The sequence below is a fragment of the Pelecanus crispus genome, chromosome 12 (assembly GCF_030463565.1).
Source record: "Pelecanus crispus isolate bPelCri1 chromosome 12, bPelCri1.pri, whole genome shotgun sequence".
NCBI classification, from domain to species: domain Eukaryota; kingdom Metazoa; phylum Chordata; class Aves; order Pelecaniformes; family Pelecanidae; genus Pelecanus; species Pelecanus crispus.
The window spans coordinates 6,769,185-6,797,076 of NC_134654.1; the positions used below are offsets into that span (position 1 = coordinate 6,769,185).

Sequence of the window (27,892 nt, forward strand, 5' to 3'; positions counted from 1 at the left end):
ATACTCAGCTGGGCTTTGAGGGAGAGGTAGCTCTGACTCTATTAAAGAGTTTAAGCCCTGATGGAAACGACCAAAGTTTGTGCTTGTCATCATCAAAAAGCACAATCACAAAACAAGTAACTCTGCTGCTTTGTCAGCCAAATCAATGAAATGCCAAGCTTTATATTCAGAAAGAATGTTTTATGAAGAATTTTGCTCTGAGATGTTTTGATGCTTTGTGTTACAATATATTAAAGCCATATTGTGTAAATGAGTAAAAACCCTGTAAATACTTTATAGCTGAGTATGAGAGATGCACTACAAGAAATGGAGTTGATGTGGAAACTTTTATGTTTTAGATTTGGAATTTGTTGTTTTTAGTTTATGATTATAAGGTATTAACCTGAGAAACCCATCATGTAACTTCTTCACTGATCTGGATCCAGAGACTTGGTAATTTTTTTTTTTTTTTAAGTCACCTGTCCCATTTCTTGCTCTGTAGTGATATTTTTATACCGTAGGAACTTTTTCATATCCACACATCCAAACAAAGTGGAAGTAATACAAACTGCTGAGGCCACCACTTCTCTATGCTGCTCTAGGCTGGAAAAGAAACCTGTAGTCCTTGGCCACAGGACATGCACATGAGCTTTCCCTCCCGCCTCGTACCTGTCTGGGAGTCACCACCACCCTTTCCCCTACAGCTCATCAGGCTCAGAGCAGCATCTTCAGAAAAAGTTGCTTTTCCTCTTGTTTTTAAGTGATAACTGGAAGTTTGAGTTCCCACAATAAAGCTCCACAGTCTTTATATAAATGCCTCTCAGTACTGCCTTAAAGAGGAAGAGATGGCTAGTTCAGCACTGCTGGCATTACTGACCAACTGCTGACAGCGCCTTTGCATGGAAGCATCTTCCTAAGCAAGCTGTGTCACTTCAATTCTAACCCAACGCTGTAAGGGACACAGGTTTTGAATGCTAACTGGTCTCAGACTGCATCACAGAGGTTAATACTAAGCACCTTCATTTAACAAAGAACCCAAATGGCTACAGGGTGGACAGCTACGTGTCAAATACCTGCTGACTGCAAATCACAGCTCCAGCTTCCATTTCCAAGTTCTAGACCTCAAACAGTGCATTTTGCACTCTACTTGCCTTAGAAATCCTTCGTGTTCCACCTCTATCCTGATGCAGTACCACCAACAGTCACAGTAAGACCTGAATAAAATATAACGAAACATGTTGCCACTCACATACAATCGGCTCAGTCTCCTACTTTTTGGTTTCTGACATCATGCAGTTACCAAACACTGCCCCAGGCTTGAAACGCTGTATACACTGTAGTACATATGCTAGAGTGTATATACTATACAATGCTGTATACGCTATTATATAACCTCTTCAAGACTACGCTCAATAAATTTTTACAAAAAAAAACCACCCTACACCTTGTCTTTGTTGTAGAAACTTTTTTTTTTTCCACTTTTTGAGAGGGAGGGTACAATTTTGTTTCTTCATTTGTCATGCAACCTTGCTGAATCTCTGGTTCTTGGGCCCAATGTATCTACACAGAGGGTAGCCCTGCTTCCATCTATTACAAGGAGCAGATTATTCCTAGTGATTTCTAGGACATCAGCTAAGCAGGGTGGACATTAAGATAACGCATTTCCCTTCTCTCCATCCACGTAACTGGACTGGATGAGGAGTGCTGTAAGGGCAAGTGAGAAGAATGCACCAACCAGGTCACAGCTTTCGGTGCATTCAGGTAGGGAAAGACTGAGTAAATGGTGTGGAAGAGCCTCTGACTCCTCCCAATGTAAAGCAGGCTGGCCTCACAGCTACACTACTTACGCACAAGACTGGGATCTTACTTTATCTCATGTCTGAGGAGCAATGCTGTTACTTCTCTTTCTCTCTCCCCCTCCAAATGTTCCTTTTACAAGCAACAAAGCAAAGTTATTCTTGCTGAAATAACTAAAATATAAAAGAAAGTCATAGTAATATTTGGCATTTTTAATTTAGGTTTGTTTTATTTAAGTTTAATGTTAATTCCATGCTGTGTTTCAGTAAGAACAATACAGATTCTGTATCTGTGGCTCCAGTCAGATATCCAGTAGTACAAATTAGCTTCAAGTTACACATACTGAACAAAAGAGGTTGAGCGAGCGAAGGGAGATGGGGAAAGGGGAGGGAGAAAGAAAAAATATTGAACACGCATGCAGGCTTATCAATGCCATCTTCAACGCTAACCTGCTTTGAGGAAAAGTAAAGAATAGGCAAGAATGAGCAGCCACGGATTGTTGAACTGTTACCAGCACCATGATTTTCAGCAACATTTCAGCAGTTTGGAAACTTTTGTTTTTATACAGTAAAACCACTACAATATATGCCCCAATGCAACCTGTAACTTCAAGCAAAACACCCAATTAAGTTTAAACATTGGTATAAAATTCAGTTTTAACAGTTATAAAAAAAGAAAAATGCCACCACATGCGCACTACCTTGCCATAACAAATCTCTCCCCTACAAGTCTAACGGCCTTCAGGTGTAACATCCACTTCTAATGGCAATCTCAACACATCTGGCAGGAGACAATACAGTAATAATGCTGAAAGAGCCTTTACGCAGTCCTGTTAGTGTCTTAAAGAACCTAAAAGCTGGCACCAGTAAAATCCACAGAAATTCACTCTTGCCTTTAAGAACTTTTAAACTGTGTAAAAAAAATAAAAATAAAGAAACCCAACAGGGCAGGAACCTAAATTCTGAGACCCAATGTAAAAGTCAGATTTGGTGGTTCTCAGAGTGACACTGAGGGTTTTTGTGGGGAAGGGGAAGGGTGGTCAGAGATGGGTTCTCTTGTTGGCCTTTGTGTCTCACTGGTTTTCATCTTCCACATCCTGCAGCGCTTCTTTATTCTGTTCTTCACCTATGGAAGTGTTTAAAAGTAAGGAAGACGTTAACTTTTGAAAACGAGACCTGCGGAATGACTTAACAAGCATCTAGAGATTAATAGTTTCATGCAAGTACACACGCTCGCTCACACACTTGCATAAATGACACACGCACGCACTCATAATATAGCCAGTTCTGGAGTGAAGCATTTCCATGGAAATTAAGCCTTGTAATCACCTCATCACATTTGATACAGAACTGTAGCACAGGCTATTAGAAGACATACTCTGTCATAAGGACAAACAACAAACCACCACTGCTGAAAACTGAGACTGTGCATGTTATCAGTCCTGTTGATCAAGAGATGAACAGCCAAGACAAAAGTCATCAGAATGGCTGTAGACCAACATCCTTAAATCAGACCACACCTTCCTAAAAACCTCATCTCTACTCCACAGAGCGCTAAGGACATCTATCCACTAGCTACAGAAATGAGACCAAAACAGTTTTTAGAAATTAAACTTTTTTCTGCCCAAGTCCACTCAAGTCTCAACAACAAACTACTGCAGTCAGTTTTATAAAGTAACACTGATGGCATGTATTATTAAAGGTACCAAAAGTAGTATGAAAAAACATCCCTACTTCAAGTCCAACATGACAAGAAACCCTAGGCTTGAGGTTATTAAAGGAAAACATTTTGTGGAAATTAATTTCTCTTGAAAAACAGCTAGTTTGGACCTATTCAATCAGGCCACGACATGCAGTGAAATGGAAGCCTATCCATAAAGACTCTTGTAGCGAGTGTTTGGTTATACTTCAGCTGCCCCTGGGCAAGATGCATGCAATGCCTTCTGCACATCTTTGCCAGATTTCTACTGCAACAGGAAAAAGTTTAACATACTTCAGCTAGTGCTGTTAAAACATGCACGATTAAGTTAATTGGTAAGAGAAACTGAAAAATGTTTTCTTTACAATTATCCTTAACCATGCGAGATGGTACTCTCTTAAGGGCAATAAACAAAACCTACCCATTCAAAAAAATTAATTTGCAATAAAATCCAATCAAATGAGACTAATGACTTTCAGCATATAATCAGAATGCCTGCTCAGAGCATGTCCAGATTCAGAATTATCACCAGGTACAATACAAGGTAGATTTTAGAAGAGGTGGCCTAGGAACACAAGACATCTGACATTCAACAACAGTAAAATTTACATTTAAAATTACGTAACAGATCATTTAAGAGAGGAAAACAGAGGCCCTAACCCAGGAAGATGATTAAAAGATCTGAGCATGCTCTAGCCAACGCACTTAAGCAAATACTCCTGTAACAGGCGATTATGAAAGTACTTTTCATGCCCAAATATTCTTAATATCCACCCAGGTATGCAGCTCAATTCCCAAACATGTAAGTTACTTTGGATCTTAGTCAAATGTATTGGACCTGGGTAGGGGTAACAGGTCACAAATTGGTAGAACATTGCTTAGCCCTGGAATGGAGTCAAACATACAAGCAATTTATCAGCAGCAAGAGAGTGACAGAGGCAAGCATGATTAGTGATCAGAAGAAAACTGACACTGAAAAGTTCATTAAGCCATGACGAAGACTTACAAAGTAGAGTTTTTAGGAAATGAACAGTTGGACTTTCCTTTAGGAATCTATACAGCAGGAAAGAAGGGGAAAACAGGAATCATATGAAGACATTACAAGCGTGAAAATAAACTAAACAGCTTGTCTATGACATGGTTAAAAGATACAGTAAATGAGATGGGAAAGTGTAGCAGCTGAGTAACACCTGATTTTATAAAGTCATTCCCTACAACCTACACAACTGAAATCAAAACAGGCGAAAGCATAATGCTAAAGAACAAGCCCTTTTCAAGTCTCCCCCGCCCCTTAGGAAACTTGTAACTGTGATGATCTCTCTCAGTGCCACTATTAACTTTTACCAATCTTCAAAGGCTCTACCCGTTTTGGAAATACGGCATTCTAGAAGCAACAGTTTTAAATGCACTCAGCCTATTCGCATGGTACGAGGAAGTAAGAAAACTTAACTTTGCACCTGTGTCTAAATATTATGCATAAACACTGTATTTTTTGTGGACGTGAAGAACTGTGCCATGATTTTAAGTAGTTCTGCAGTATTTTAAATTTTGTAATCAATAGCTTTCTGGCATGCATCATAAACAATAAGTAGGATAATCTGAAATACTTCAGGAAGAACAAAAATACCTATTTGCTATGCAGCTAATTATAAAACAAGAAATTTTAATCTAGATTATGCAAAAAGAAACATAAAGAGCCTCTGTAAATAGTCTTGTTGAACTTCTACGATATATGAGATACATGAGAAATGTTAGTCAGCTCACATGCAAATAAAGATAGCTTTTGGAAGATGTTCTAATGCTACTATCTCGCAACAGCAATCCAGTCTTGTTACTTCACCGAAATGGCTCGCTCAGTGTTCCCACAGAGCACCAGGGTATCTGGCTCCATTAAAAAAATAAAATGTCCATTCTTAATTGTGGGAATTGGAAACAAATTTCTTTTTCCAATGCCTAACCATGGCAAGGAAGGCATCTAATAATACCTGCAGTATTTAGAGCTGAGTCTGTACAGATCCATCCAGGATACATACATATGTTTCTGCACCATTAGATCTTACATCTACGAAAGCAAGGTGTGGCCCCTTGCACAAGACTTAAGCACTAGGATGCAGGGTAACCCAGGAGCCAAGACCCCACACATTTAGTTTTCCCAGTTCTGTCAAAAGCCCAAAGAAATAGGTGTAAAATGTGACCTGCAGCATTCAATACTCAGCTTCTAGCTCTTTGCACAGATCATATCAAGTAACAATACTTCTTTAAAACAAACCCATCAATCCTACACAAAACAAGGTAAACAGTAGAAAGTTGAAAGATTCTACAATTGCCTTCAAATGGACACTACACCAATAAAGTACTCCAAAGTAATGCTGCATGGCTATTGCCATGCTTCAAGTAACATCTTACAAAAAAATTAAGACACATTTATTTATCTGAAGTTAAGCAGCAATATTGTTTCAAAACTTGTGCATTTCTAAGTACCTAATGTACTTTAAACAGCACTGACTTTTTTTTCCCCTCCAAGTTTAAAGTCAGCTCTTTCCACTTATCTCTCCAGGACATGATTTTTGCAGAAAAAACCACAAGTTTAATCTTTCTACGTAGAGAATGTTTAATTCACTATCAATAATCAGTGAAACAGAAGGTATAACTCAAAAAAACCTAGAAGAGTAAATTTATACTTAGCATTGTATGGAAAAATGTAAGATGACAAAGTCCATTCAGTATGCCAAAAAAACCCCACCCTTTTAAAAATTTAAATAGTTATCAGATGTTAGTAAACAGAAGCAATCAATGTCCCACCCTCTGGTACTACCAGGGGATATATTCAGTATTTGCTCTGGCAACAGCCCACTTCAGGCATTGTAACCTAGCATTTTGGGGAGTATGAAAGAAAAGTACTTCAAACATCTCAAATAGCATATTAGATTTCCCCAAGCTCCCCACCCCACCCCACCCCCCCCGGTAACAAAGTATTTTACAGAATCCCTTTTCCTTTTTCCTCTTCTCTTCATACTCAATTCTTCATAAGAAGAGTAAAAGATATGGAAAGTGCTGTAAGCTGAAGTGATTAGTATGATGGCAGTAAATCTTCCACTAAAATGCCAACAGAAATATTGAGTGACCTGAAAAAAAGGGGAACTAAAGCACCTGCAATACTTCCTCCTGCATTGGAAATTCACATCTGGTTGGAATGACAACCATAGATGAACAGGACAAGCCATAAGAAAGCAAAGCTGAATTAAATGAAAGTCACTGCTTTTAAAATAATCACAGATGCCTAAAACAGCCAGGTGGGAAGACAAAAAAAAGTTTGTTACTAATTCTACACCTCCCTCCTTCAAGTGAGAGTTGAAAAGCTTCTCTAAAAAGGTAGTGTCACCCCTATCAACGTACCCAGTGTTAAGAAAGGACAACAGTTCAGGAAGGTCAATTATTAGGAAAGACAGAAGTAAACCACCAAAGCAATCTACATTTCCATGCTGTTTTCTGGGCAGAGATCAGGGGACAGCAGCATTTTAAAGCAGAGTTTACTTACCATCACCCTGCATGTCTGAAGTCCATAGTGTCAGATTATCACGTAACAACTGCATGATAAGTGTAGAGTCCTTATAGCTTTCTTCACTCAGTGTATCCAGTTCTGCAATAGCATCATCGAAAGCTGCTTTTGCCAACCTATGAGCACAGGACAAATCAGATTTAACAAACATTGCTAAACAGAATCCAGAAGCACAAAACTTAAAACCTCTGCCTCCGAACACCTATCTTCTAGTTTGGCTACATGACATCCATAGTTTCTGTAACAAATTTTTGTATTATTTAACGGTGTTTGCATGTTTATCCAAATACATCCCATCTTAAAATCCAGTCGCTCTGGGTGCTTAAGAACAGTATCTTTTTACTCAAGAACACTGGTTTTATTAAACATTTCTACATCTTGTGGTACAACTGCTAAAAGCTTAGAAGAAAGTATATTACGTAACCTGCAACGACAGGAATATTTGCTTCAGTCCTCACTTTTATGCTCATATGAGCTGAACCCCTACAGACAGATAAGCTACTGTAATTCTGTACATGCTCACAGAAATCAGTAACATGACCCCTGTTACCTTGTACAATAGAAAACAGCAAAAGAGGCAAGCTAAATCACCTCGCACTTTTTGTGGGATAAAGGCATGCAGAGTTAACATGGCAAGCTGTTAAAACTGCCATTAGATGATCAATCCAAGGTTATCACTAGTCTTGCTTCTCATACGTGATCTACCCCCAGATAAACAAGTGAGTCTGGACTCAAGAAAATGGCCAAATTGAAAAACTTTCCGATGAACTGACCTCAAACAGAGCAAGTCATCAACTACTAGCAGGAAAAGCGCCAACCCAGAGTTTCTGTTCAGGAAAAGCAGTTACCCAAGTAGCAAGCACTTCTGGGTTGTTTGGCATTCACATTAAGTTTTCTCGATCTTCCCAGTCACTACTTACCTGCAGGCACGATCAGGAGAATTAAGAATTTCATAGTAGAATACAGAGAAGTTGAGCGCAAGTCCTAAGCGGATGGGATGTGTTGGCGGGAGTTCTGTCATTGCAATATCACTAGCAGCTTTATAAGCCACCAAGCTATTCTCTGCAGCCTCCTTCCTGTCATTTCCTGTGGCAAACTCGGCCAGATACCTATGGTAGTCCCCCTTCCTGAAAACAGAAACAAAGCATACAGTAAGTAGTCAGTAGTCCTTATTTCCTCACCAGCCAACTAAATGAACAGCTTAGTTCTGAAACTGATGTTTATATATTCACACACTAAGGACACCACTGCTGAATTGCTGTTTAGACAACAGCACATTAGTGCTTAAGTGAATTTTAAACCATCACGCATAAAAACCAGTTTGGGTTCACTTATTTTCTTGCATACACACGAAATCATAGCATTACCTTCTCTATTACCCAGCTGTTTCTCTGTACAACTGCATCTCATCTAAACTAGACAAGTTTTTGATCTGAAGGACAGAGATAATTCAACTAGAGGGGAAACACTCTCTGATCATTTAAAGATTTAAACTATGCCTCAGAAAGTACAAAATATGCATCGAACTAATGACTACAGGAACAAACTCCAAGGCCAAGTTTCACTTGATAATGCAATTTTGAAGTTGACACTACATGACAGTTATGTGTCTACCTAATTCTCTTTATGAGGAGTGTACAGCTCATGCAAGAAAACACTGAAGCAGGAATGAGCTCTCTACATCATTAGCTCAATTAAATAAATCGGTTGTTTCTTACATCTGAGAACTGCACAACAGCTTATGTTAAGTTCTCATGACCTTATTCCAAACAACAACATCTATCCAAAACCACATGATGAGGACACTAACACCTCAGAAGTAGCTAAAAAGTGATATTGCTTAGACATGACTGAACTGCCCTCTTTCTACAAGAGGTTACTGCAGTTGAGTGGGCAGAAAATACATGTATAGCTACTTTATTTCTGTCTCTAGTTCAGATACAGTAAGAGGTCCTTGCCTCAAAAAAGAAACTTACATTTTGTAATAGAAAACCTTGGACTCGCCAGTGTTAGCTGCTGGAATGAGGTGTTTGTCCAGTACATCCAGAATGTCACAACAGATTAACTTCAGTTCAGTCTCAACCTATTAAAAAAAAACAAACAGAAAGAGGAGGCAAGGTTAGCACATAAGACTAGCTCAACTAAGAGCTATTTCAAAGATATCCAAATTATCAAACAGGCAATACCATAAAAATCCAGGGAGGGGGAGGACAGAAGAAAAACAACAACAAAAAATTCAGCTGCTCCACAGGTGCATTAAGCAAAACAGTTCTGCATAATTAGTTGGCACACACATGAGGCAAGGACTGATGTATGATGAAATGCATAACTGAATAATGGAATTATAAATTCCCTGGAAAACATCTTGCTAGACAGATGCATTAAGTCTGTCTCAGGATATAATTTCTTACTGCAAGGCTTGCACAACTCCTAATTCCTTAAGTTTTTGATCTTGGAAGGCTGCCCTAAAAGTGGCAACGGTGAAGGGGACAATTTGAAGGCAATTAATACAGATCAGCTAAACCCCATTCCACCCCAGAGTTAAATGGCACCTTCAGAAGAAGTTTCTAGTGACTACTTGGGAGGCAAAGCTCTAACAGAAGAGCCTTAAGACAAAAATCATGGAGTATCACAACAAAATAAAGATGTGCCACACAAAACAGACAGAAGAGGAAAACAAACTCCAGAATATACAAGCTTCAGAAGCAGGCAAAAAAAGCAAAGCATAGCAACTCAAGAGAAAAAGCAGAAATCATTGACATTAAGTGACATCTGTGGCCAAAGAAAACCAATATACAAAGCCTTATTTAAAACCAGATATTGGATTTTCATAGCCAAAGTTGAAAACATGGTCACATCACCTTAATTTGTTCTAATTTAGAACATAAAGCAAGGTCTATCAGGTCAGGTTTTACCACAGAAAGTTTCACATCTGAAAGCAAAGAAACTAAGCATACCCAAAAAAGCTAAAAACTGTCTTTTGACATCAACATTGCCAAAACCAGACCTGCTCCAAGCATCCCATGTCATTCACAGTAGGAGTGGTTGGTTAAGTGCAGATAGTAACCTATTGCTGCTCTTTCATGATTTGGCAGTAACTTTCATAGCTACAGCTGAAGACAACTCTGGCTCAACTACTTTTACGTACTATAAAGTAGAGGTTTTCAAGCAGAGGCATCAACATTAGTTACAAGAAACTATCAGTAACTGCATGTCTTGGATCACAAGAGCAGCCCCACTCAATCCACTAACTCGTCCTATCCTCCCACCCATGCAGTTTTCTTTCCTTCTTTCTTTTAAGCATTTTTCTTGCCATTTAGTATTTTTATCACCATACAGCTTCCAAACTATTAGGGTCTGTAACCACAACATCTCTCCTCAAAAGCTGTTAAAGTTATAGATCCAAAATAAATGTTAAACTGGCACATACATACACATACCGATTTGTACAAAATGACTTAACAGATTTGCAGAAGTTTCTTTAATTAATCTACAGCAAATTTCATATACAAGCAATGTCAGAATGCCCTAACATTCAGAGGAAGAGTTAGATGCTACACTTAAAAGTTATGTGGCAAATGTTTAAGGAAGTTGCTGAAATATGGTCACTTGAGAAGATTCTACTTCATATATTCTTGGGCTACAAAAGCTATAAAACCTTTGGCCAGCAGTCAGTTCCTGCAAACTTCTTTCCTCTTGATCCTCTTTTTCAATGACTTCTTTTGCAGAGAGATCTTCAGAAAAACTGCAAAGAATTAAATCAGTTTCTAATCCTCTTTTGTTAAATAACTATACATGTACAAACTTCTATTTCATCTCAGACAGACCTTTTTCAGCTTTGCTTAAAGGATCAGTCACACAAGTTACCAGAGATCAGCTGCTGTCCAGGGCAATGTAAATGTCCTGACCAAGCTTAGTTTAAAGGACTTGATACAAATTGAGTTAAGAACAATACAAAAAAAAACCACAACAAAACCCTAAAAACTCTTTTATGAAAAGGATCTGTTCTAGACAGTGGCTCAATGAGCTCTACAAAGCAGCAAACTAGCACAAGAGGCCACACTAAGCCTCTTCAAAGAATTCAGAAAAGGTAGGTTTAGGGTCTACCACCATTCCAGCTCCAAATACGACATATGGTACTACATGCTCCAACTGGCAAAGACAGACTGTTCACCCCAATGAGCGTGTAAAAGCCCCCACAATCCACCCTGCCCCTCTTTTAGTGGTAGTGCTGGCTTAATCAGATTCCAGACTGTGTTCTTAGCTGTGCAGATACAAAAGCTTGTAAACTACCTGGTGTTCTAAATCAGAAAACTTACTAGAAGGAACCAAGGGAAGGGTAGCCTGTACTAGTTCTTTGACCTGTTTTAGTATGTAGCCCCCAAAATAACTGCACCTCACAATTGAGATGCAATGTGAAACTAGAATGGTAGGAAACAGTTGCTAAAGCCTGTAACCTCCCTCCCACCCCTGCCAAAACAAACAGACCAGCCACATTTACACCAATTCACAGCCTAACCTTTCTGAGAAGAGAGCACTGCAGCTGCCCAAGAATACAACCCAGGTTGTAACTCAGAGCACTAGAAACACACACTCTCATATGCCACAAGCACAGACCAGGAAGAGGAAGGTGAATACTTGTCCTATGCTACTGGGGAAGAAATTTGGTTCTACCACAGGGAAGTGAGCTGCATTATATGCAGACATAAACCACTTCATCCTCTCCAGGACAAAGAACCCAAGCTTCAGTGTGTTCTCATCTATGAGATGCAGTCAGACAAGAAAGCCAGGAGCTCCACTTCTGTGTATCCAAATGGCCACAGGACCCAGAAAAGCAGCCTCTCTACAGAGGACGTAAGTGGCATTTTCCCCCATGGCTATGTATGTGTTTTGCTACATTTATCTTAAGTGGCTTGGGCAAAGGCACAGCCTGGCATCTTCCACCATCTCTCAGTGTTGCCTACTGTATGCCTCAAGACAAAACCAGCCTGGCCCTACTCTGACAACACCATCATCCCTTGAGTTCTGCCCCAAGTCATGCTGGCTAGTAGCTCAAACAAACTCCAAACATTTTTAAGAGCCATGTGCTAAATTATAATAAATACTTATGTAGACCAAAACCCTCAAATAAATACTTTCACACAAACTATATCTTCCATTTCAGCCTGAGCAGCACTCTATAGCTAAGCAAGGTCACACCTGGTTCTGATGGTAGGCGAGAGGTGTGTTTTTCTAGATGCTGGTTCTCTCCAACTCCCCAGTGCTTTAAACTTGGCCTGTCAGTCCCCAGACAATGTGTGTCACATTTTTTTTCCTTCCTTTCAAGCCTGGGAATGGTCTCCCAACAACACTGAACTTACTCTAAAAAATGCCACAGTTATTTGTTGACAAGGCAGCATAATAACCAGAACTCTGCTGAGTCTGTACTGGACCTTAACTGTTCAGAGAAGCACTGAGCATGACAACAGGGCAGCTGTGCTACTGTTCCAGCAAGCAACAGTGGGAAGCATGTTCTTCAGGCCCTTACTGCTCCCATGCCATCTTGCCAAACCCGTTAACACTCTCCTTATAGCAGATGGTAACTCATAGTAAGTCTCCCAACAGCCACAAACAGGACTTCGTCTTCAGCTACAGACACCTAGAAGCCCCCTGGAAAACTCAGGCTAGAGTTGAGTAGACACATCTGGTCTTTCTCCAGCACAGAACTACATTACAGTTCTCCACAGCACTCTTCCGCCTAAAGAACTGTGATAGCTATTCCCTTTAAGGATTTAACAGCTGAAGATACTGTTGGCATGGCACTGCACTTCACGTGGCCTCTCTCTCTTGACAGATACCTCAAGGACTACATACATTTATTTCTTGCACACCAGTCTGTTCTGCATGGTACTTGCTCTCTTTACAGATGCAGAACGCCTTTTTTTTTTTTTTTTAACAGTCCTGTCAAAAACAAGTCTTTTCACGATTAAAGGATCTTTGGCAGAAGATAGTAACCACGCACAAAACATTGTGCGAAAAGTACTGGAAGCACACAGTCTAAGACAAATTTAAACAATCATCAGACAGCTATTGTCTTTATTTTACATGTTCTGTTAGATTTTAGACACACATCAAGAAATGGTATTTGGGACTGTATGTAACTGGCAAAGCCTCATCCCATCAGCACGCCAGCATAAAATTAGAAACTCACAACTTTAACAATTCCATGGAGCAACAGAAACCCTGCGAGTCAACAGAAAGTAGTCCAGAGCCATTCCTGAGAAAACATTTCCAAGCCAACATCATTTCCATTGGTGGTATATGAATCAGTGCCAGGTGATATAACAGACTCCGCTGTTTCTCTGGAAGTGAAGATCTGAGCCATGTGGAGGCACTTGTCCTCAAATAATGGAGGTTAAATCTCTGCAGAAACATGGGATTTAAATAGTACAGGAGCACGCCTGCTCCGTGCTAAACGATCATTTAAGGAAGAGGGGGGACACAACAACTCACTGTTCTAATAGCTGAAGGTTTCATTAGTTACCAATGACAAAGCTTGCTCCAAGTTCTCCATTTTAGGTAAAGTTGCACAGACTGACTAGACTCAGCATGAAGTTATGTGCATCATTTTTTTCCCCTCTCAAGAGAGAGAAAATAGCAAGGCCCTAGAGGTTACTACACATGCAAGTTTCACAACTGAGATGACCATGACATCTTAACATCCCCTATCCCCAGAAATATGGAGTGCTTTATCAGCTATAAGTGTAACTGACCAGCTTAGGGACAAAAAAAAAAAAAATTAAAAATCTGTATTTTTAAAGAACTAGATGCTGTCAGAGAAGCCATACTATCTCAGCACTCATTTCAACACAGGCATAGCTGTCTGAGCTAATAATAGGTCTGCCAGTTCAATTGTACAAGACTAACTAGGCAACTGTTCTTCACTGTTACCCAACTGCTAAGCACTTAATTTAAAACAACTCCTGCCAAGTTTCCATCTCGGGGGGAAAAAGTAGCAAAACAAGGCCAATGTACATGAAATGCAACTATCACAGTGATAAAAGACAAGGTAAAGGAGTCAAAGAAAAGTGGCCATTTGGCTTACACTGCCTGCCTTTATGCCAAGAACAAAACTGAAGATTCCTCCCCACTGGCATTTCAACCAGCGTTAATATTTTGAACTCTGTAGGACAGAGTACTGCAGTAGCACCAAGTGTCAAAATCTGTACAATCCAAAGCAACTTTTATCAGAAGTATAAGCTTAACAGCCAAACACCTCCTTTGACATGGTTAATTTTCAAAAAAACAGTTGCCTGGGATTAAGTCAGGTTGGAGGAAAGAGTAAGGCCTCCTGAGCATGTGCAGCCTCACACCTGAGTAAGTAGGGAAGAAACAAAGTGCCAGCACTGTTCAAATACTTAGCAGATATGTAGATGCACTGAAGGAAAAGCCCTCCCTTTCTCCTTTGATTCTACTTCCCTTTTGAGTGTTTACATAAAAACACCCAACCTCTCCCCTTCACCAATTATATTTATTCTCCAGACAAGGAACAAACTTCATCCTTTCAAGACTGTCACCTTATTACAGCTCACCACACTGCAGGCAATCTAGAATACCAGGACAGTTTATGGCAAGGATAACAAAACTGAACCTTAGCTAAATGGCATTATGCCACACCACCAACTACATCTTACCATTTGCCGATATTCCCGAATCATTTTTAATTTATCTTCTCCACCTTTGTTTTCTTCTTTCTGTTCAATGCTGCTGATTATTCTCCAGGAAGCTCTTCTGGCTCCGATCACGTTTTTATATGCAACAGAAAGCAGGTTTCTTTCTTCCACTGTCAATTCCACATCCATTCCAGCCACTTTCTTCATTGATTCAACCATTTCTAGGAGGAAAAGGTCAGACAATTATTCTCATAGATAAAGCATCTTTCAAACCATCCAACAGAAGTTGTATGTTAATGATAGCTTATGAAAATAGGCTCCCTCCTCCTTTCACACACAGTTATTCCTCACTTTTATACTGGAGCGTTCCAAACAAATCAATGAGCATGTACACAAAGGAAGTATCTGATGTTCTTTTAAATGCATTTGACAAGGGTTCCAAAAAAAATTATTCAAAGACAAACAAAAAAGGATTTAGCATTAGCACCAAACACGTTTTTCAGTGGATAATAGTCATCAGTACAGTCCTACAGGAATGTGTGTTCTTCAAAGTGCTTCAGAAAAGGCAGTGAATTGTGAGAAAAGCGTGAGCAAATGTAAGCTAGCTTTCAGCACAGTAAGGATAAACTGAAGAATTACAGAATACTCCACTGATTTGTCAGCTGGAATACAGTGTAATCTGGTAATTAACCAAAAAATAAGATCCAGATTTGAATAGATGTAGAGAAGTCTAAGTACTGTTATTAGGGAAGCAAGTCAAAGTTCCAAGAGGAAACCACCAAAAGAAAAATTAGGTGCTTGGAAAAGTAACAAAAAAAGTCATCCTGAGGATAACCAAAGCAACCATATCCACCCATGCCAAGCAGCTATTTACACTGAAAAGTAACACACAATTAATATTTATAGTTTAAACCTTCTGAAAAGTGCTTCTAAACCTGAGGTTAAAAAAAATTATTACTAAATATAGCCTTCCTACACTCAAGTGGAAGCAAAAGCTTGAACTACTTAAAGAAGGTTATAATCCTTTCATTACCTAACCACATTATGATTGCTTCTGACATATTAGAAAAATAAAAGCTGAAAATGTTAAATATACACTAATTGAGAGCCTAGTACAAGACATCCAAGAATCATAGGTTTTGCCCTGCCACACAGTGCTTCAGTTCATTCACCATTTACCTTCCAGCTTCTAGAACTAGTGAGAATCCCACAAACAGAAAACAAGACCATTAATGAATGAGACTAAGCCCCAACTATCCCATCTACTCAGGAGGACAACTGTTTCATAGCTGTCTGCCAGGTAGAGGGACACTAGAATGACACAGAATCATTTAGGTTGGAAAAGGCCCTTAAGGTTGACTCCAACATATTTAGCTTCTGCCAAGAGCATGATGATGATCAGGCTATGCCTCCCATAACATGCTGCTTTACTGTTCTGTGGCCTATCTACCTTACCCACTCATCATCCCTCCCCCATCATTTTATCTCCTTATGTTCTGCTGTGTCATGGCAGCACAAGCAACGGGAAACTAATGAAGCTTAACTGTCAATTTTTTTCCTCGGGTGCCAAAACTCACAATCTTAACAAGCATAAGCTATTTCAGCAATGGAAACTGTAGGCTCAATCTTTTTCCCTGGCAGGAACAATGTTATCAGTCTCCAACAGGTCTCCACATGTGTGGGACAAAATTTTATACTGGCTCTATTCCTACCAGAAGTGGAAAAAAATTCCCTACCTCTACCAGTAGGTTTCGCTTCTCCAAATCACAGAAAGTTAACAAAAAAATCCACCAAGGATTTGATAAAACTTTTACAAACCACCACCCTACTACTGCAAAATGGTGAACTGTTTCTGCTGCAGGCTTCAAGAGTTGCCCTGAAACACTCCACATACATACAGTTAACATTAACATAAGCATGCAGTCTTGTGATTTAAGCTAAAGGCAATGATATAGTTACAATATACAACTTAAATAATGCAAGCACTATGGCTTATTTCCTGAAGGACGACCCTACCATCTATACACATTTACTTCAAAGCTCGTATTTTGAAGTTTCCTAAACCAGCAGAGCTATGCCCAAGATAACTGTACTGGTTTTGGCTGGGATAGAGTTAATTTTCTTCACAGTAGCCAGTATGGGGCTGTGTTTTGGATTTGTGCCGGAAACAGCATTGATAACCCAGGGATGGTTTAGTTACTGCTGGGCAGTGCTCACACAGAGCCAAGGCCTTTTCTGCTTCTCATCCCACCCCACCAGCGAGCAGCCTGGGGGTGCACAAGAAACTGGGAGGGGACACAGCCGGGACAGCTGGCCCCAACTGACCCAAGGGATATTCCACACCGTATGACATCACGCACAGCATACAAAGCTGGGGGAAGGAGGAAAGGGGGGATGTTCGGAGAGGGAAGAAGGAGGAAAGGGGGGATGTTCGGAGTGATGGCGCTTGTCTTCCCAAGTCACCGTTACGCGTGATGGCGCCCTGCTTTCCTGGAGATGGCTGAACACCTGCCCGCCGATGGGAAGTAGCGAATGACTTCCCTGTTTTGCTTTGCTTGCGTGCGCGGCTTTTGCTTTACTTATTAAACTGTCTTTATCTCAACCCACAAGTGTTTTCACTTTTACTCTTCTGATTCTTTCCCCCATCCCATAGTGGGAGGAACTGAGCAAGCAGCTGTGTTGGGCTTAGTTGCCAGCCGGTTTAAAACATGACAATAACATGACTGACTTAATCTTTGTGAACAAAGGTGACAAATGGGAATTAAGACTTGCAGTCTCTGCTGCTTGGGTACCTTTGCCAAGCTCCAGCAAGAAATGCAGGGCTTGTCTTTAAGCTTAATGTTTAACTGCCCTCAGATAAGGGGAGTAATTGAAACTGCACTACATCTGCAGCTTAAGAAGTTAACCTGTATTTGTGAATGCATAGTCCTTCCTTCAACCATTAGTCGTAGAAGTTCATGAGCTGAAGAGATCTCCTCTATGTGAATACAACTAAGTTAAAGTGCAGAAAAAGGAGGGGGTAGTCATGCCATACTATTCATCTATGATGCTCATTCCCAGGCATCCATCATCACTCTGAATATCTTTGGTCTGACCCAGTACGATCATTATGCTTTAATCAAACATGCATGGGTTTAGCTATGTGGCAAGCTTAACTAACCAAGATCATATTAAATTTGTCCCATTAGATCTTCTCTGAAGTTATGAAAGCCAGAGGAAACTGAGTAACACTAATACCTTCTCTGGAACTGGCAGAGTTTCTGAAGTACACCGTGTCTTTTTCAATTACACTTGCAACCTTGTACACCCTACTAGTAGTCTCTAGCAGTCATACTGCAACCTGCAGATTACAGAAGATCTAGCTTTTCTTTAAAACAGAGTGTATATTCTTCTGTGCTTTACCAATTGGGATTAAGTAGCTACAGAGCATTTCAGTCATACTAAGGGATGTACTAACACTTCTATAGAAATCTTGCTTCTTGATGAAATAAAATAACTATTAGATATGTGTGAATAAACAATGATACGCATGTAATAATTACTCCAAAAGTGTGGAGGTAAGAAACATGTACAGTAACAGTTCCCAAGATCTTCTGGCTTGAATCAGGAAATTGCAACAACTGGGGAAAAAAAAGTGGGCAAGTTTTATCAACTGTACTACAGGTTTCCTTCACAATCCCTTCCCTAGAAGCAGATTTGTCTAACCTGGAAATTTAAAAGAAAAAACTACACCCAAAACTTGCTGTTCCTTGTAAATGAGTAACTGATTCTCAGAGCACACTCAAACCTATCTTTACAAATTTAATCAATTGCTTAGCTTCTGCAGGATTTTATCCATTGCTAGCCTAAACATTTACAACCCCTTGAAACAGAGGTCCAACATCTCTGTGCACTGGAGGACAAATCAAATTTAAGCTGAGCAATAGCTTCTACAGAGGCATACCTAAGACCCAGTCTTACAAAGAAGCACAGCCTCTGTCAGTACATATTAGCCCTGTTGGATCTCTTCAGTCTTCAGTGAAGGTCATGAGCTATCATCTTGTAGAACCACTGTAACCGCAGAAACAATGGTGCCAAAAGAAACATCAACTGCTCAGAACTACTACCAGAAAACAGGCCTGGTCACCCCAAGATTTTTATAACCATAAGTTGTTAACAAGCCAAACAGACTTTTTGCCAAGTGACAGCCATCAAGAATAAGTTGGGGGTAGCACCTGAGGTTTTCTTCATTTGTGCTGAAGCACAAAACCCTCAAGCTTCACCAACTGCTCAGAACTACTACCAGAAAACAGGCCTGGTCACCCCAAGATTTTTATAACCATAAGTTGTTAACAAGCCAAACAGACTTTTTGCCAAGTGACAGCCATCAAGAATAAGTTGGGGGTAGCACCTGAGGTTTTCTTCATTTGTGCTGAAGCACAAAACCCTCAAGCTTCACCAACTCTTCAGACTAGGTACACAGCCTCTCTTAATACACTGATGAAGGGAACTGAAAGGTCTTCTCTTCAAAAAGCTTAACCCTGTTACTAGTTAAATACACAATCACAGATTAAAATCCCACCCATAAACAAGTGTCTTACGCAAAGAGAAAAGGTTTATCAGCCTACCCACAAAGCTCTTGGAGAAAAAGGTTTCTAGTTTAGTAAAGAGCCCCATTTTACTTACAATACAAAAATCTGGGCTGGTATTTCAACAAGACAGAGTAATATTGTACATATACATTGGTCTTCCACAGTAAAGCCATAATTCAGCCCTGAAATTTTAAGCCTGATGAATAATCTTAAGAACTCGGGCAATACAGAAGCAAGAGGACAGCATATCTGTATCTTGTCCAACAGAAAACTAATTCTATGCAAAAATAAAGCCATATATGCCTGCCATCAGAACAAGTATTTTATATTCTAAGTGCAGCTTTACCTATCTGGAAGATTCCGCAAGGAGGTGAAAAGCTCAGAGACCATTCAAGACAAAACACAAGTCTGAGATTACATTTCAGTAAGAAGGATTACTGCATTAATAACAACTCATTGCATACACAATCTGGAGATGCTTACACTGCACTATAGAAAAATTAGTGTTATGCAGATTCAAAAAGACAGAGATTGTAGTTTAAGTGGTTAAGTTCCAGCCTTTCAGTTGATTGTGGCCATCACCTTATTATGCTACTGTCAAGTTATGCCACCATCAGAGCAGGAAATCCCAAAAGCGTAAAATGTGGAAGGATAGGGGAATATTCTGGAGAATGGCATGCTTGCCCTAGATTTATATCCTTCCCCAGGCATTTGCTGTTGGTTGTTGTAAGAAATATAATAAATAGACATTTGGTCTGATCAGGTTTGTATATTCTTACGGAAAAAAGGCATTTAGCTGAAACTCAAAACAACTGCCTAAGATACTACAAAACTATAATAGCGCACATGCCATTTTTTAAGTTCCTACATTCTACTACGATTAAGATGCTTGGCTCCTCATTGCAAACATTGCTGACTCGCCTCCAGCCACTGCAGAGTAACAGTAGGGACACATATGCGTAGCTTGTAAAACAAAGGATTTGGACAGTGGTTGCCACTACACCGAGTGCTACCTACGAAAGATTTTTAAAACAGGCTGGTACATGGTTTGGGATTGGGGTTTTTTTGTTTTAATATGAAAGACAAAGATTATGCCTTACTCTAAGCTAAAGTAATGGGGAAGTTCAGAAGTGTTGAAAAGCGTATGTTTGATAACCGCCGACTAGGAGCCTATCCCACAGAATTTGTACAAAGGGCACAGGTGATAACAAAACTTACTAGGTCACAAAATAATGAATACCTCTATCAGATAAAGATGAGAAACTTCAGGATTTTTTGCTTCTCCAAGTCTAGAAATCCAAGCAACTCAGGGGAACTGGAATGTCCCTGTGTAAGGGCATACGGAACCAGATGATGTACATCAAGTTTAGTGGAAAGACTAAAAACCTTCCCAATATAGGATACAAAACTTAAGAAACAGTAGACCATACCAAAGGAGCAATACCATGTATCAAACATCACTATCTGACAGTTCTACCAAAGTTTGTGCTTGTAACAGGAAACTACTTGGCCTAAACAAGGGTCAATGCACTTATTATCTTATTTAATCTGTTGGGGTAAAACTACAGTATTTCCAACTAGAGTTCAGGTATCATACAGTGCTTAAGTCTCACGCTAAGCATGATGCTACAGTGGTCCGATTTTTTTGTTTATGAAGCATCTAGTTAAAAGCATACAACAGGGCACTCCTAATCTGATTTTTAACAATACACAGAATCTACTCCAACCTTACTGCTGAAGTAACTAACCCTTGCCACAGCACACACTGGTTCAACATTACCACAGTAAAAACCAGAGATAGAAAAACTATCAGTGGTGTGCTTAACTTCCGAAAGAGGAACTACTTAAGTGAGAAAGCTTGTTAAATAAGAACAGAAAAAGAGCTTGCTGAGTAAAGGTAGGATGGAGATGACTTGATGATCATCATACTGAAGGCTTAAATCAAAATGAACCTGAGGAAAACCCAGAAGATAGCATTCTTAAATACTATGAAATTCATAGTAGCAGAAGCACAGCACTCCAGAAGTTGTGTTTTAAATTTAGTCCTAAGTCCCTTATCTAAGAGGAATAAAGCAGACCAAGATCTTCAAGCTTCCAAGCTGCTGCTCAGTATCTATTTCAGCATTTCATGAGCTAAAAGCTGCAAACGAGCATCCAGTGTGATGTGAGAATGTGAAGGATACAGCAGAAAAAACAAGTGTTCACCACAGACGATCGTGCGCCATAACCAGTATTCAGAGAAGACTCAGTACTAGTCTTGTACTCGTTCATTCTAAGAATGAACAAAAGACCATCAGTAACAACCACAAGAACTCAAAATAAAGTATCTGATCCTAAACTGTGGTGTGTAATCTCTCAGTTAAGGCTTCAGCAGCAGCAGCAAACACACAGTGACTAATACCATGTCAATTTTTAAGAAGAGTTCCAGCCGACACTCAAGAGGAACTACAGACGCATTGACCTAACACTCACAAGGGGTCAAGTTCACAGGAATTACATTAAAAAAAACACCAACCCTGACTGAGTGGATATATGCATCAACACTGTATTGTAGAGCATGGCCTTCCATAAATGCAAGTAATGCCTCACAAATCTACTGTGATGCTTTGAACGAGTCAAGCATAAGGACAAGGAAGACATGATTGATATAGTCTACCTGGATTTCCCAAAGGTATTTGACAGGGTCCCTCACCCAAGATTCTTTAAGGAACTCAACTGCCATGGGAGAGGAAGGAAAGTCCTCACAGGGATAAACACTTGACTGAAAGACAGGAAACAGGGTATCAATGTAAGACTCAAGTGTTCAGAATGGAGAAAGATCGCAAGTGGAGTCACACAGTGATCTGTGCTGGGAAGCATACTCACATTTCTGAGTGATCCAGAAAAATGGAAGCAAATACTAAGTACTAACTTAGTAGTAGCAGCAGCAAACTGCTACAAACACACACAAAGACAAAAAAGAGCTGAAGACAAGCATATTTTCTTCATTAAGTGATGAGTGTAACTATGAAGATTAATGCCCATAGACTGCATTTCCCTAGAACTGCAGGCCTCCACCTGGCATCACTGGGCACCATCCTATTCAACTACAATAATCAGCTCCAAATTCAAGCCAAGCAAAGGTACGGCTCATCTTTTCATCCATTAGGAACCCTTCCTTTGAACACACTATTACACTGCCCGCATTAGATTTTTTGGTTCTCTTAAGAAATCCTGCATTTGGCAAGTAAGACTTAAGAGATGACTAAACCAGTCCAGCAGCTTGCAGGGAGGTGGGTGGGTGGCTTTCCCCTCTATTCCTATCAATTCTGTCATGCCAACTCAACACTTCTTTGACCTCTCAAGTGCCTGATTCAGGTCACCAGCTCAGAAAACAACTACTGGGGGGGGGGGGGGGGGGGAATAATCTTGCTTATGATTTAGAAAACTGAACTGGCTCTAAGGGTCAGACTAGAACCCAAGTAAACAAGAGCAATAGCCAGGGAAGAGAGGACATCCCTCTTTCAACAGTGAGTTGTCAGATTAGCTCACCTCACTTTGCAGCACTGCACCTTTAGTTTCTAAAAGCATAAAATGCACACAACATTTACCCTTACAAACTACATAAATTTTTGCAATTTTTCTTCAAAGGTCTTCATGTGCTTGAAGCACTCAGAATAGATTATGATAGGCAATTAAAAGCAGGGTGCAACTACTAAGGTACTAAAAATTGATAATCCTATCTCAAGCTGCCTATCTAGAGCATGCCACACTTACCACAATGTACAAGTTTTATACAAATGAGCATAAGAACCTAACAACTATATTCCCAGAAGTTAAGACAACCAGCAGGCAGAGGGGGGGAAAAAATACCAAAGAATATTCACCCTGCACAGTGGCTTTGACTATGATTTTGTGAAGAAAGCAGCAAGTTATACCGCTTTTCCTTGTATAAGGTTTATAACAGCTGGTACAGCCAAGACACTTCCAACATTTGATTGCATGACTCTGCAATATACAGTTCTACAAAGCATACTTTTACGTGCTCAAAGAGATAGATGGGTTAAGGCCAAATTATCCAAGCAACAGTGGTATTTCCTGCATAACCAAGCCTATAGACTATCACAAGTCTTTCTTGCAACAAGAACATGATTTTTAAGTCATCACTATCATCTCTTCAAGCTGTAAACATATGCTTTACTAAGTAAGAGAGTTTCTCCAGTATTTTTAACAAAAATTTTAGTTTGAAAACAAACACAGGCAAATCTAAAGACTGAGTCTTATCGTACATTTCTCTGCTTGATTGAGATCTGCTACTAAGTAATCTTCTAATACAGTACTCAAGTAACTTAATGGACACCAACTCCACTTCTGGACTCCTTGCAGAGAACCAAACCATCTGTTGTACAGGTTGTCTCCTTTGGTTGCTCTTGGTACCTCAGGAGGTTCAAGAAGGCCATTATAGAAAAAGGCCCTCTCTCAAACAATTGTTCATGATCAGAAGTTAATTTTTATGGCCCAGTATGTAAACAATTATCACTTAAAATTAACAATCTAATTCCTCCAACATTGTCTTGACCACACTCTAGCTATACTTCTTAGATTCCTACATTTCTTAGGGATATGCCGAGATTTTTCTGCCTTTTAGAACTTTCACATCTACCCAATTCAGAGACAAAGACAGCAGTCATACCCCACATCACCAGAACAGTAAGATCTTTGACAGACAGGTGTTAAGTAGTAACCATTAATGTGGGGGGAAGGGAAAAAAAAAAACAAAAAACCAACACAAACCACAAAACACTTCAGCATGCTTGACACTTGCTTGAAAGAGACAGGTCCTCTGCAAACTGAAATTAATATGCAACTTAAATTAGAGTTTGTGACTTAGCTTATTGATTGATTCTTCATTAAGCTGAAAAGCTCAAGACTTCTTACTATGAGACAATTTTTTCTAAAACAGGTTCAAATCTTGATTTGAGTCCACTGCTGCACATCTTACTGCCTTCATAATAAAGACACATTTCCCTGATAGACAATTTATAAGAACAGAGGAGTCAGCTGTTAGCTTGCTGTACTGGGATTCAGGAGGGCTGTCAAATAGCTGTGTGTCATCCTCTCTCCCCCCTCCCCCAAACCAGATAACAGGTGAAGGTACAGGTACTAAGAAAGAAACAAAAAAACCTATTTCATCTCACCTAAGTTATACCATACGTGAATTTCAAGTCATATACTTCAAGACCCATAGTACAAAACTGCCATTTAGAGTTTAAGTATCTGCTTACAGTCTACCTTGTGTCATAGCACATTTCTCACCCGATTAAAAGAAAGATGTTACCTAGCTTCCACAATGAAGAATCGGTTTTGACATTCAGTAGCAGTGTACGGGAATGCAGATACACACATTCTCATGATATAAAGAACTCAATTATTAGTAAGGTAATTTCAAACCCACACAGTGTTACCTACTCCAACTGTTTTCAAAAAAAGACAATATATAGTTATACATTATTCTATTAATAATAGTCTTTGAAGAAACAGCAGTAAGTGAGATTTCTCAGAAAGCTTCCTGTATTCTAAGTAAGCATCCTGGCATTTTGTGATTGGTCATGACATGCCTAAGCAGATCTGTGAAGACAGTCAGACACCCAAATCTCTTAATATCTCTAGAGATCAGGGCTTAACTGCTACTTACACTGCGAAAGTACCTAGAAAGTTGTCCCCTTAATCTGGGCCAACATACTGAGGACGGTACAGATACAGGACTAGATTTCCAACAATTCACAAGTACAGCTTCCAAGACTTCACAAATTCTGTAAGTGGGTCAGGTAAGTAACACCAAAGAAGCTACAGTTAGATGCCCACCATAAGTGCTGCTATAAATGCCATCAACCATACATAAAAAACAACCCACCACACATGACTCTTTTCAAGCCTCAAGGAGAAAGAAGATGGGACAGAACTTAACACTACCCTAACATGAAACACAAAAAATTGTCATTTCACACTCATTCAAGTTACACAAGAGATTTGTATTCCATGTATTTTTAGACAGTACTTACCATCACACCATTTTATCTGTACCAATTAATAACTGTGACCTTATGATCACAACTCAAAGATCAAACTGAAGAGCAAAATTAAGAGTAACTTACACTTCCACCATACTGCTTCCCAAACAATTTTGTTCACAGAATTATTTAGCAGTCTCAGCTATGATCTTGGCAGAACTGCAGTATTTCATATAAACAAGAACAAATTATGCCAATAATGTTTAATTATTTCACCTGAACAAGAATACAGAATTAGATACTAAAACAGTATCTACAGTACATATTCTTCCACGCCATGGAACATGAGACATATGAAGATCCATTTAGAACAGCTAGCAGAATTAGAGGGTGCACCTTAAATTTGTTTACCCAATTTGATTCCAACAAACTTCGGAAGTCTAAGAACCACAGCATTGATTTAAACATGACAACTTTTAAGTTTAGTGTTCCCTCCTAAATGATAATAGTCTCATTACCATTCAGAAGCCATATAGCATAAGAAGTCTTTTACATTTTGACCTAGCCAGCTTGTTTTGCAAACTTCCACAATACTAGCAGAACAGAAAGTCCACCGAGGGAAATGCTGCACCAAGGCAACCCCTACTAATCAATTTTTATTAGCTGACAGGAAGGCTGATTGCTTTGCATTGCAGATCTCTACAATGGGGTAGAATCTGATTACTTTCTAAAGAACTGATTTACCGCTGACTTTAAAACACCAAAATGACAGTCATGCCTCAAAAGCTCCCAAAGCTGATGAATCCTCCAGGATGTTGGCCAAGCATCCAACTTGGGTTTCCACTCAAACCAAAGCCAACACTTTCAGTTGCACTGACTCATCCATACCAGGTGGAGAACCCTTTCCTCCCTACTTGCCAAACCAAATCCAGAAATGCTGCTGGAATTGGGACAGGGGGAAGGGAAGGAAATGCATTTTCCCACCTCACACCCTTTAGTGTAGGCAATAAGATACTGGAAAAAAATGAAAACCCCCAGCAGAAGTTGCACACTTACTGTGGAATATGGAATTGCATGCTTTGCTCTGCCCAAGTCCATTAATTTGTATCCCAATATCTGTTTTTTCAGGGGGGCATTTTTTTTTCCCCCTCTAAGTCCTTACAGTTATTGTGGAAACTGTTTGACTCCTCTTGATGAAATTCTTAGTTCTACCCCATCTGCCTACCAGAATGGTCACAGAAGGGAGTCTTATTTAGGCCTTCCTTTTTGTTGTTGTTTTTATTTTCCTCGCCAAAATATACATTTTTCAGATGTTTTGCAATAGTGCTATCAGAAGCTTTCTAAACGTAACTCAGTAAAAATATGTCATTTGGCAAGAATTTGGTCATGTTGCCTATGAAAATTATAAACAGAAAGTATTTGGAGTGTCTTCCTACCTCTGAATGAAGTGTAACTGCATCCACACTTTTTACATACAAGGGTATTTATTTCACTTTAAATGAATAAACATAAGGTCTTAGGGCAAAAGTAACAGTCCCAGAAGAGTAACACCATCAAGAAAATTAAAGGCCCTTTCTATTACATGCAAAGAAAATACGTTTAAAGAAACAGTTGCAAGACAGACATTTCTGGGGCAAGAGACATCATCCAGGCTTGCCAGTTCCTCCCCTCTACCACTTTTCCCCCAAGATATAAAATGATCAGGCATAGCGCACAAACTTACAGGGGAAAAAGGATGAAAAGACGATGCTGGAAAACTAAAATTATCTGTAATAATTTCTACCACATAATGAAAGCATATGCATTTTCTTTAGGCAATGAAGTATTATGTACTCGATCCCTCCAGGGTGAGGGCTCGCTCTCTCTGGGTTTGCCAGGGGCAGCAGTATCTCCAACCGAAGGCAAGGGAAAAATAAGAAAAGCACTAGCCCCCTCCCCCGGGACCCAATACGGCGAGCAAGCCTCTCCCCAGCATCGCCTCCCGAGGGGCCAAGAGAGCCGGGCACCCACCTTCCGGAGAGCACGGCACTGGGCGTTGTCTGCGGCGAGCCGACCTCAGCCCCACGCTGCCGAGCTCCGCGAGGCCCGGCCCGAAGGTAAGCAAGGCCCGGGCCGAACAGAACCACCTCAAGCCGCGCCGGTCAGAGGTACGATGAGGGGTAGTGGGGTCTCTTTGTCGAGCCCCCCGAGGCGGGGGCGGCTCCCCTGCGCCCCCCGGGACTCGCCCTTCGCGGCCGCCATTTTATTCCCGGCTTCTGCCGCCACCGCCCCCCGAACCGGGCCCCGCCCAGGCCCAAGCCACCCACTCGTTCAGGCCCCCCATCCCCAGCTCCACCGGCCCCTCGGGGCGCTCCCAGTCGCCATTTTGTCTGTGCCCCCCTCCTCCGCCCCTGCCCCCCCTCCCCCGCCCAGCCGCCATTTTGTGACCGCTCCCTCCCTCCCTCTCCCCTTGGCCTTGCACGGCCTTCCTAGCCAGCGCTCACCATCGTAGCGCTCAGCCTGCTCAGCCAACTTGGCCTGATAGACGAGATCCTCCCGATCGTCCATGTCCTGCAGGCGGGGCGGCGTCGGGGACTGCACGGGGTGGATGGAAGCCGATGGGTCTGGGGGGCTCAGCGGCTACCAGCTCGCTGCTCTCCGGGCAAA

At 40.4% G+C, this 27,892-nt stretch overlaps 1 protein-coding gene across 1 annotated transcript; it reads right to left on the reverse strand.

Moving 5' to 3' along the window:
* Positions 1 to 1,984: 1,984 nt before the first annotated feature.
* YWHAE (tyrosine 3-monooxygenase/tryptophan 5-monooxygenase activation protein epsilon) lies at positions 1,985 to 27,892 on the reverse strand. The gene is made up of 6 exons (XM_075719515.1): positions 27,730 to 27,892; positions 14,707 to 14,906; positions 9,010 to 9,116; positions 7,954 to 8,160; positions 7,013 to 7,149; positions 1,985 to 2,901 (listed from the first exon to the last, which is right to left on the reverse strand). The coding sequence occupies exons 1-6, from the start codon at positions 27,791 to 27,793 to the stop codon at positions 2,849 to 2,851; spliced, it is 768 nt and encodes a 255-aa protein (XP_075575630.1). The 5' UTR covers positions 27,794 to 27,892; the 3' UTR covers positions 1,985 to 2,848.

Bases quoted from the DNA above. Each gene is read 5' to 3' on its own strand.
- YWHAE (XM_075719515.1), bottom strand. From the start codon at position 27,793: ATGGACGATCGGGAGGATCTCGTCTATCAGGCCAAGTTGGCTGAGCAG. The intron at 8,161-9,009 runs GTAAGTTTCTTT...TTCTGTTTTCAG, and splicing joins AAGGTTTTCTATTACAAAAT to GAAGGGGGACTACCATAGGT. The intron at 2,902-7,012 runs GTAAGTAAACTC...ACACTTCCATAG, and splicing joins TTCAGACATGCAGGGTGATG to GTGAAGAACAGAATAAAGAA.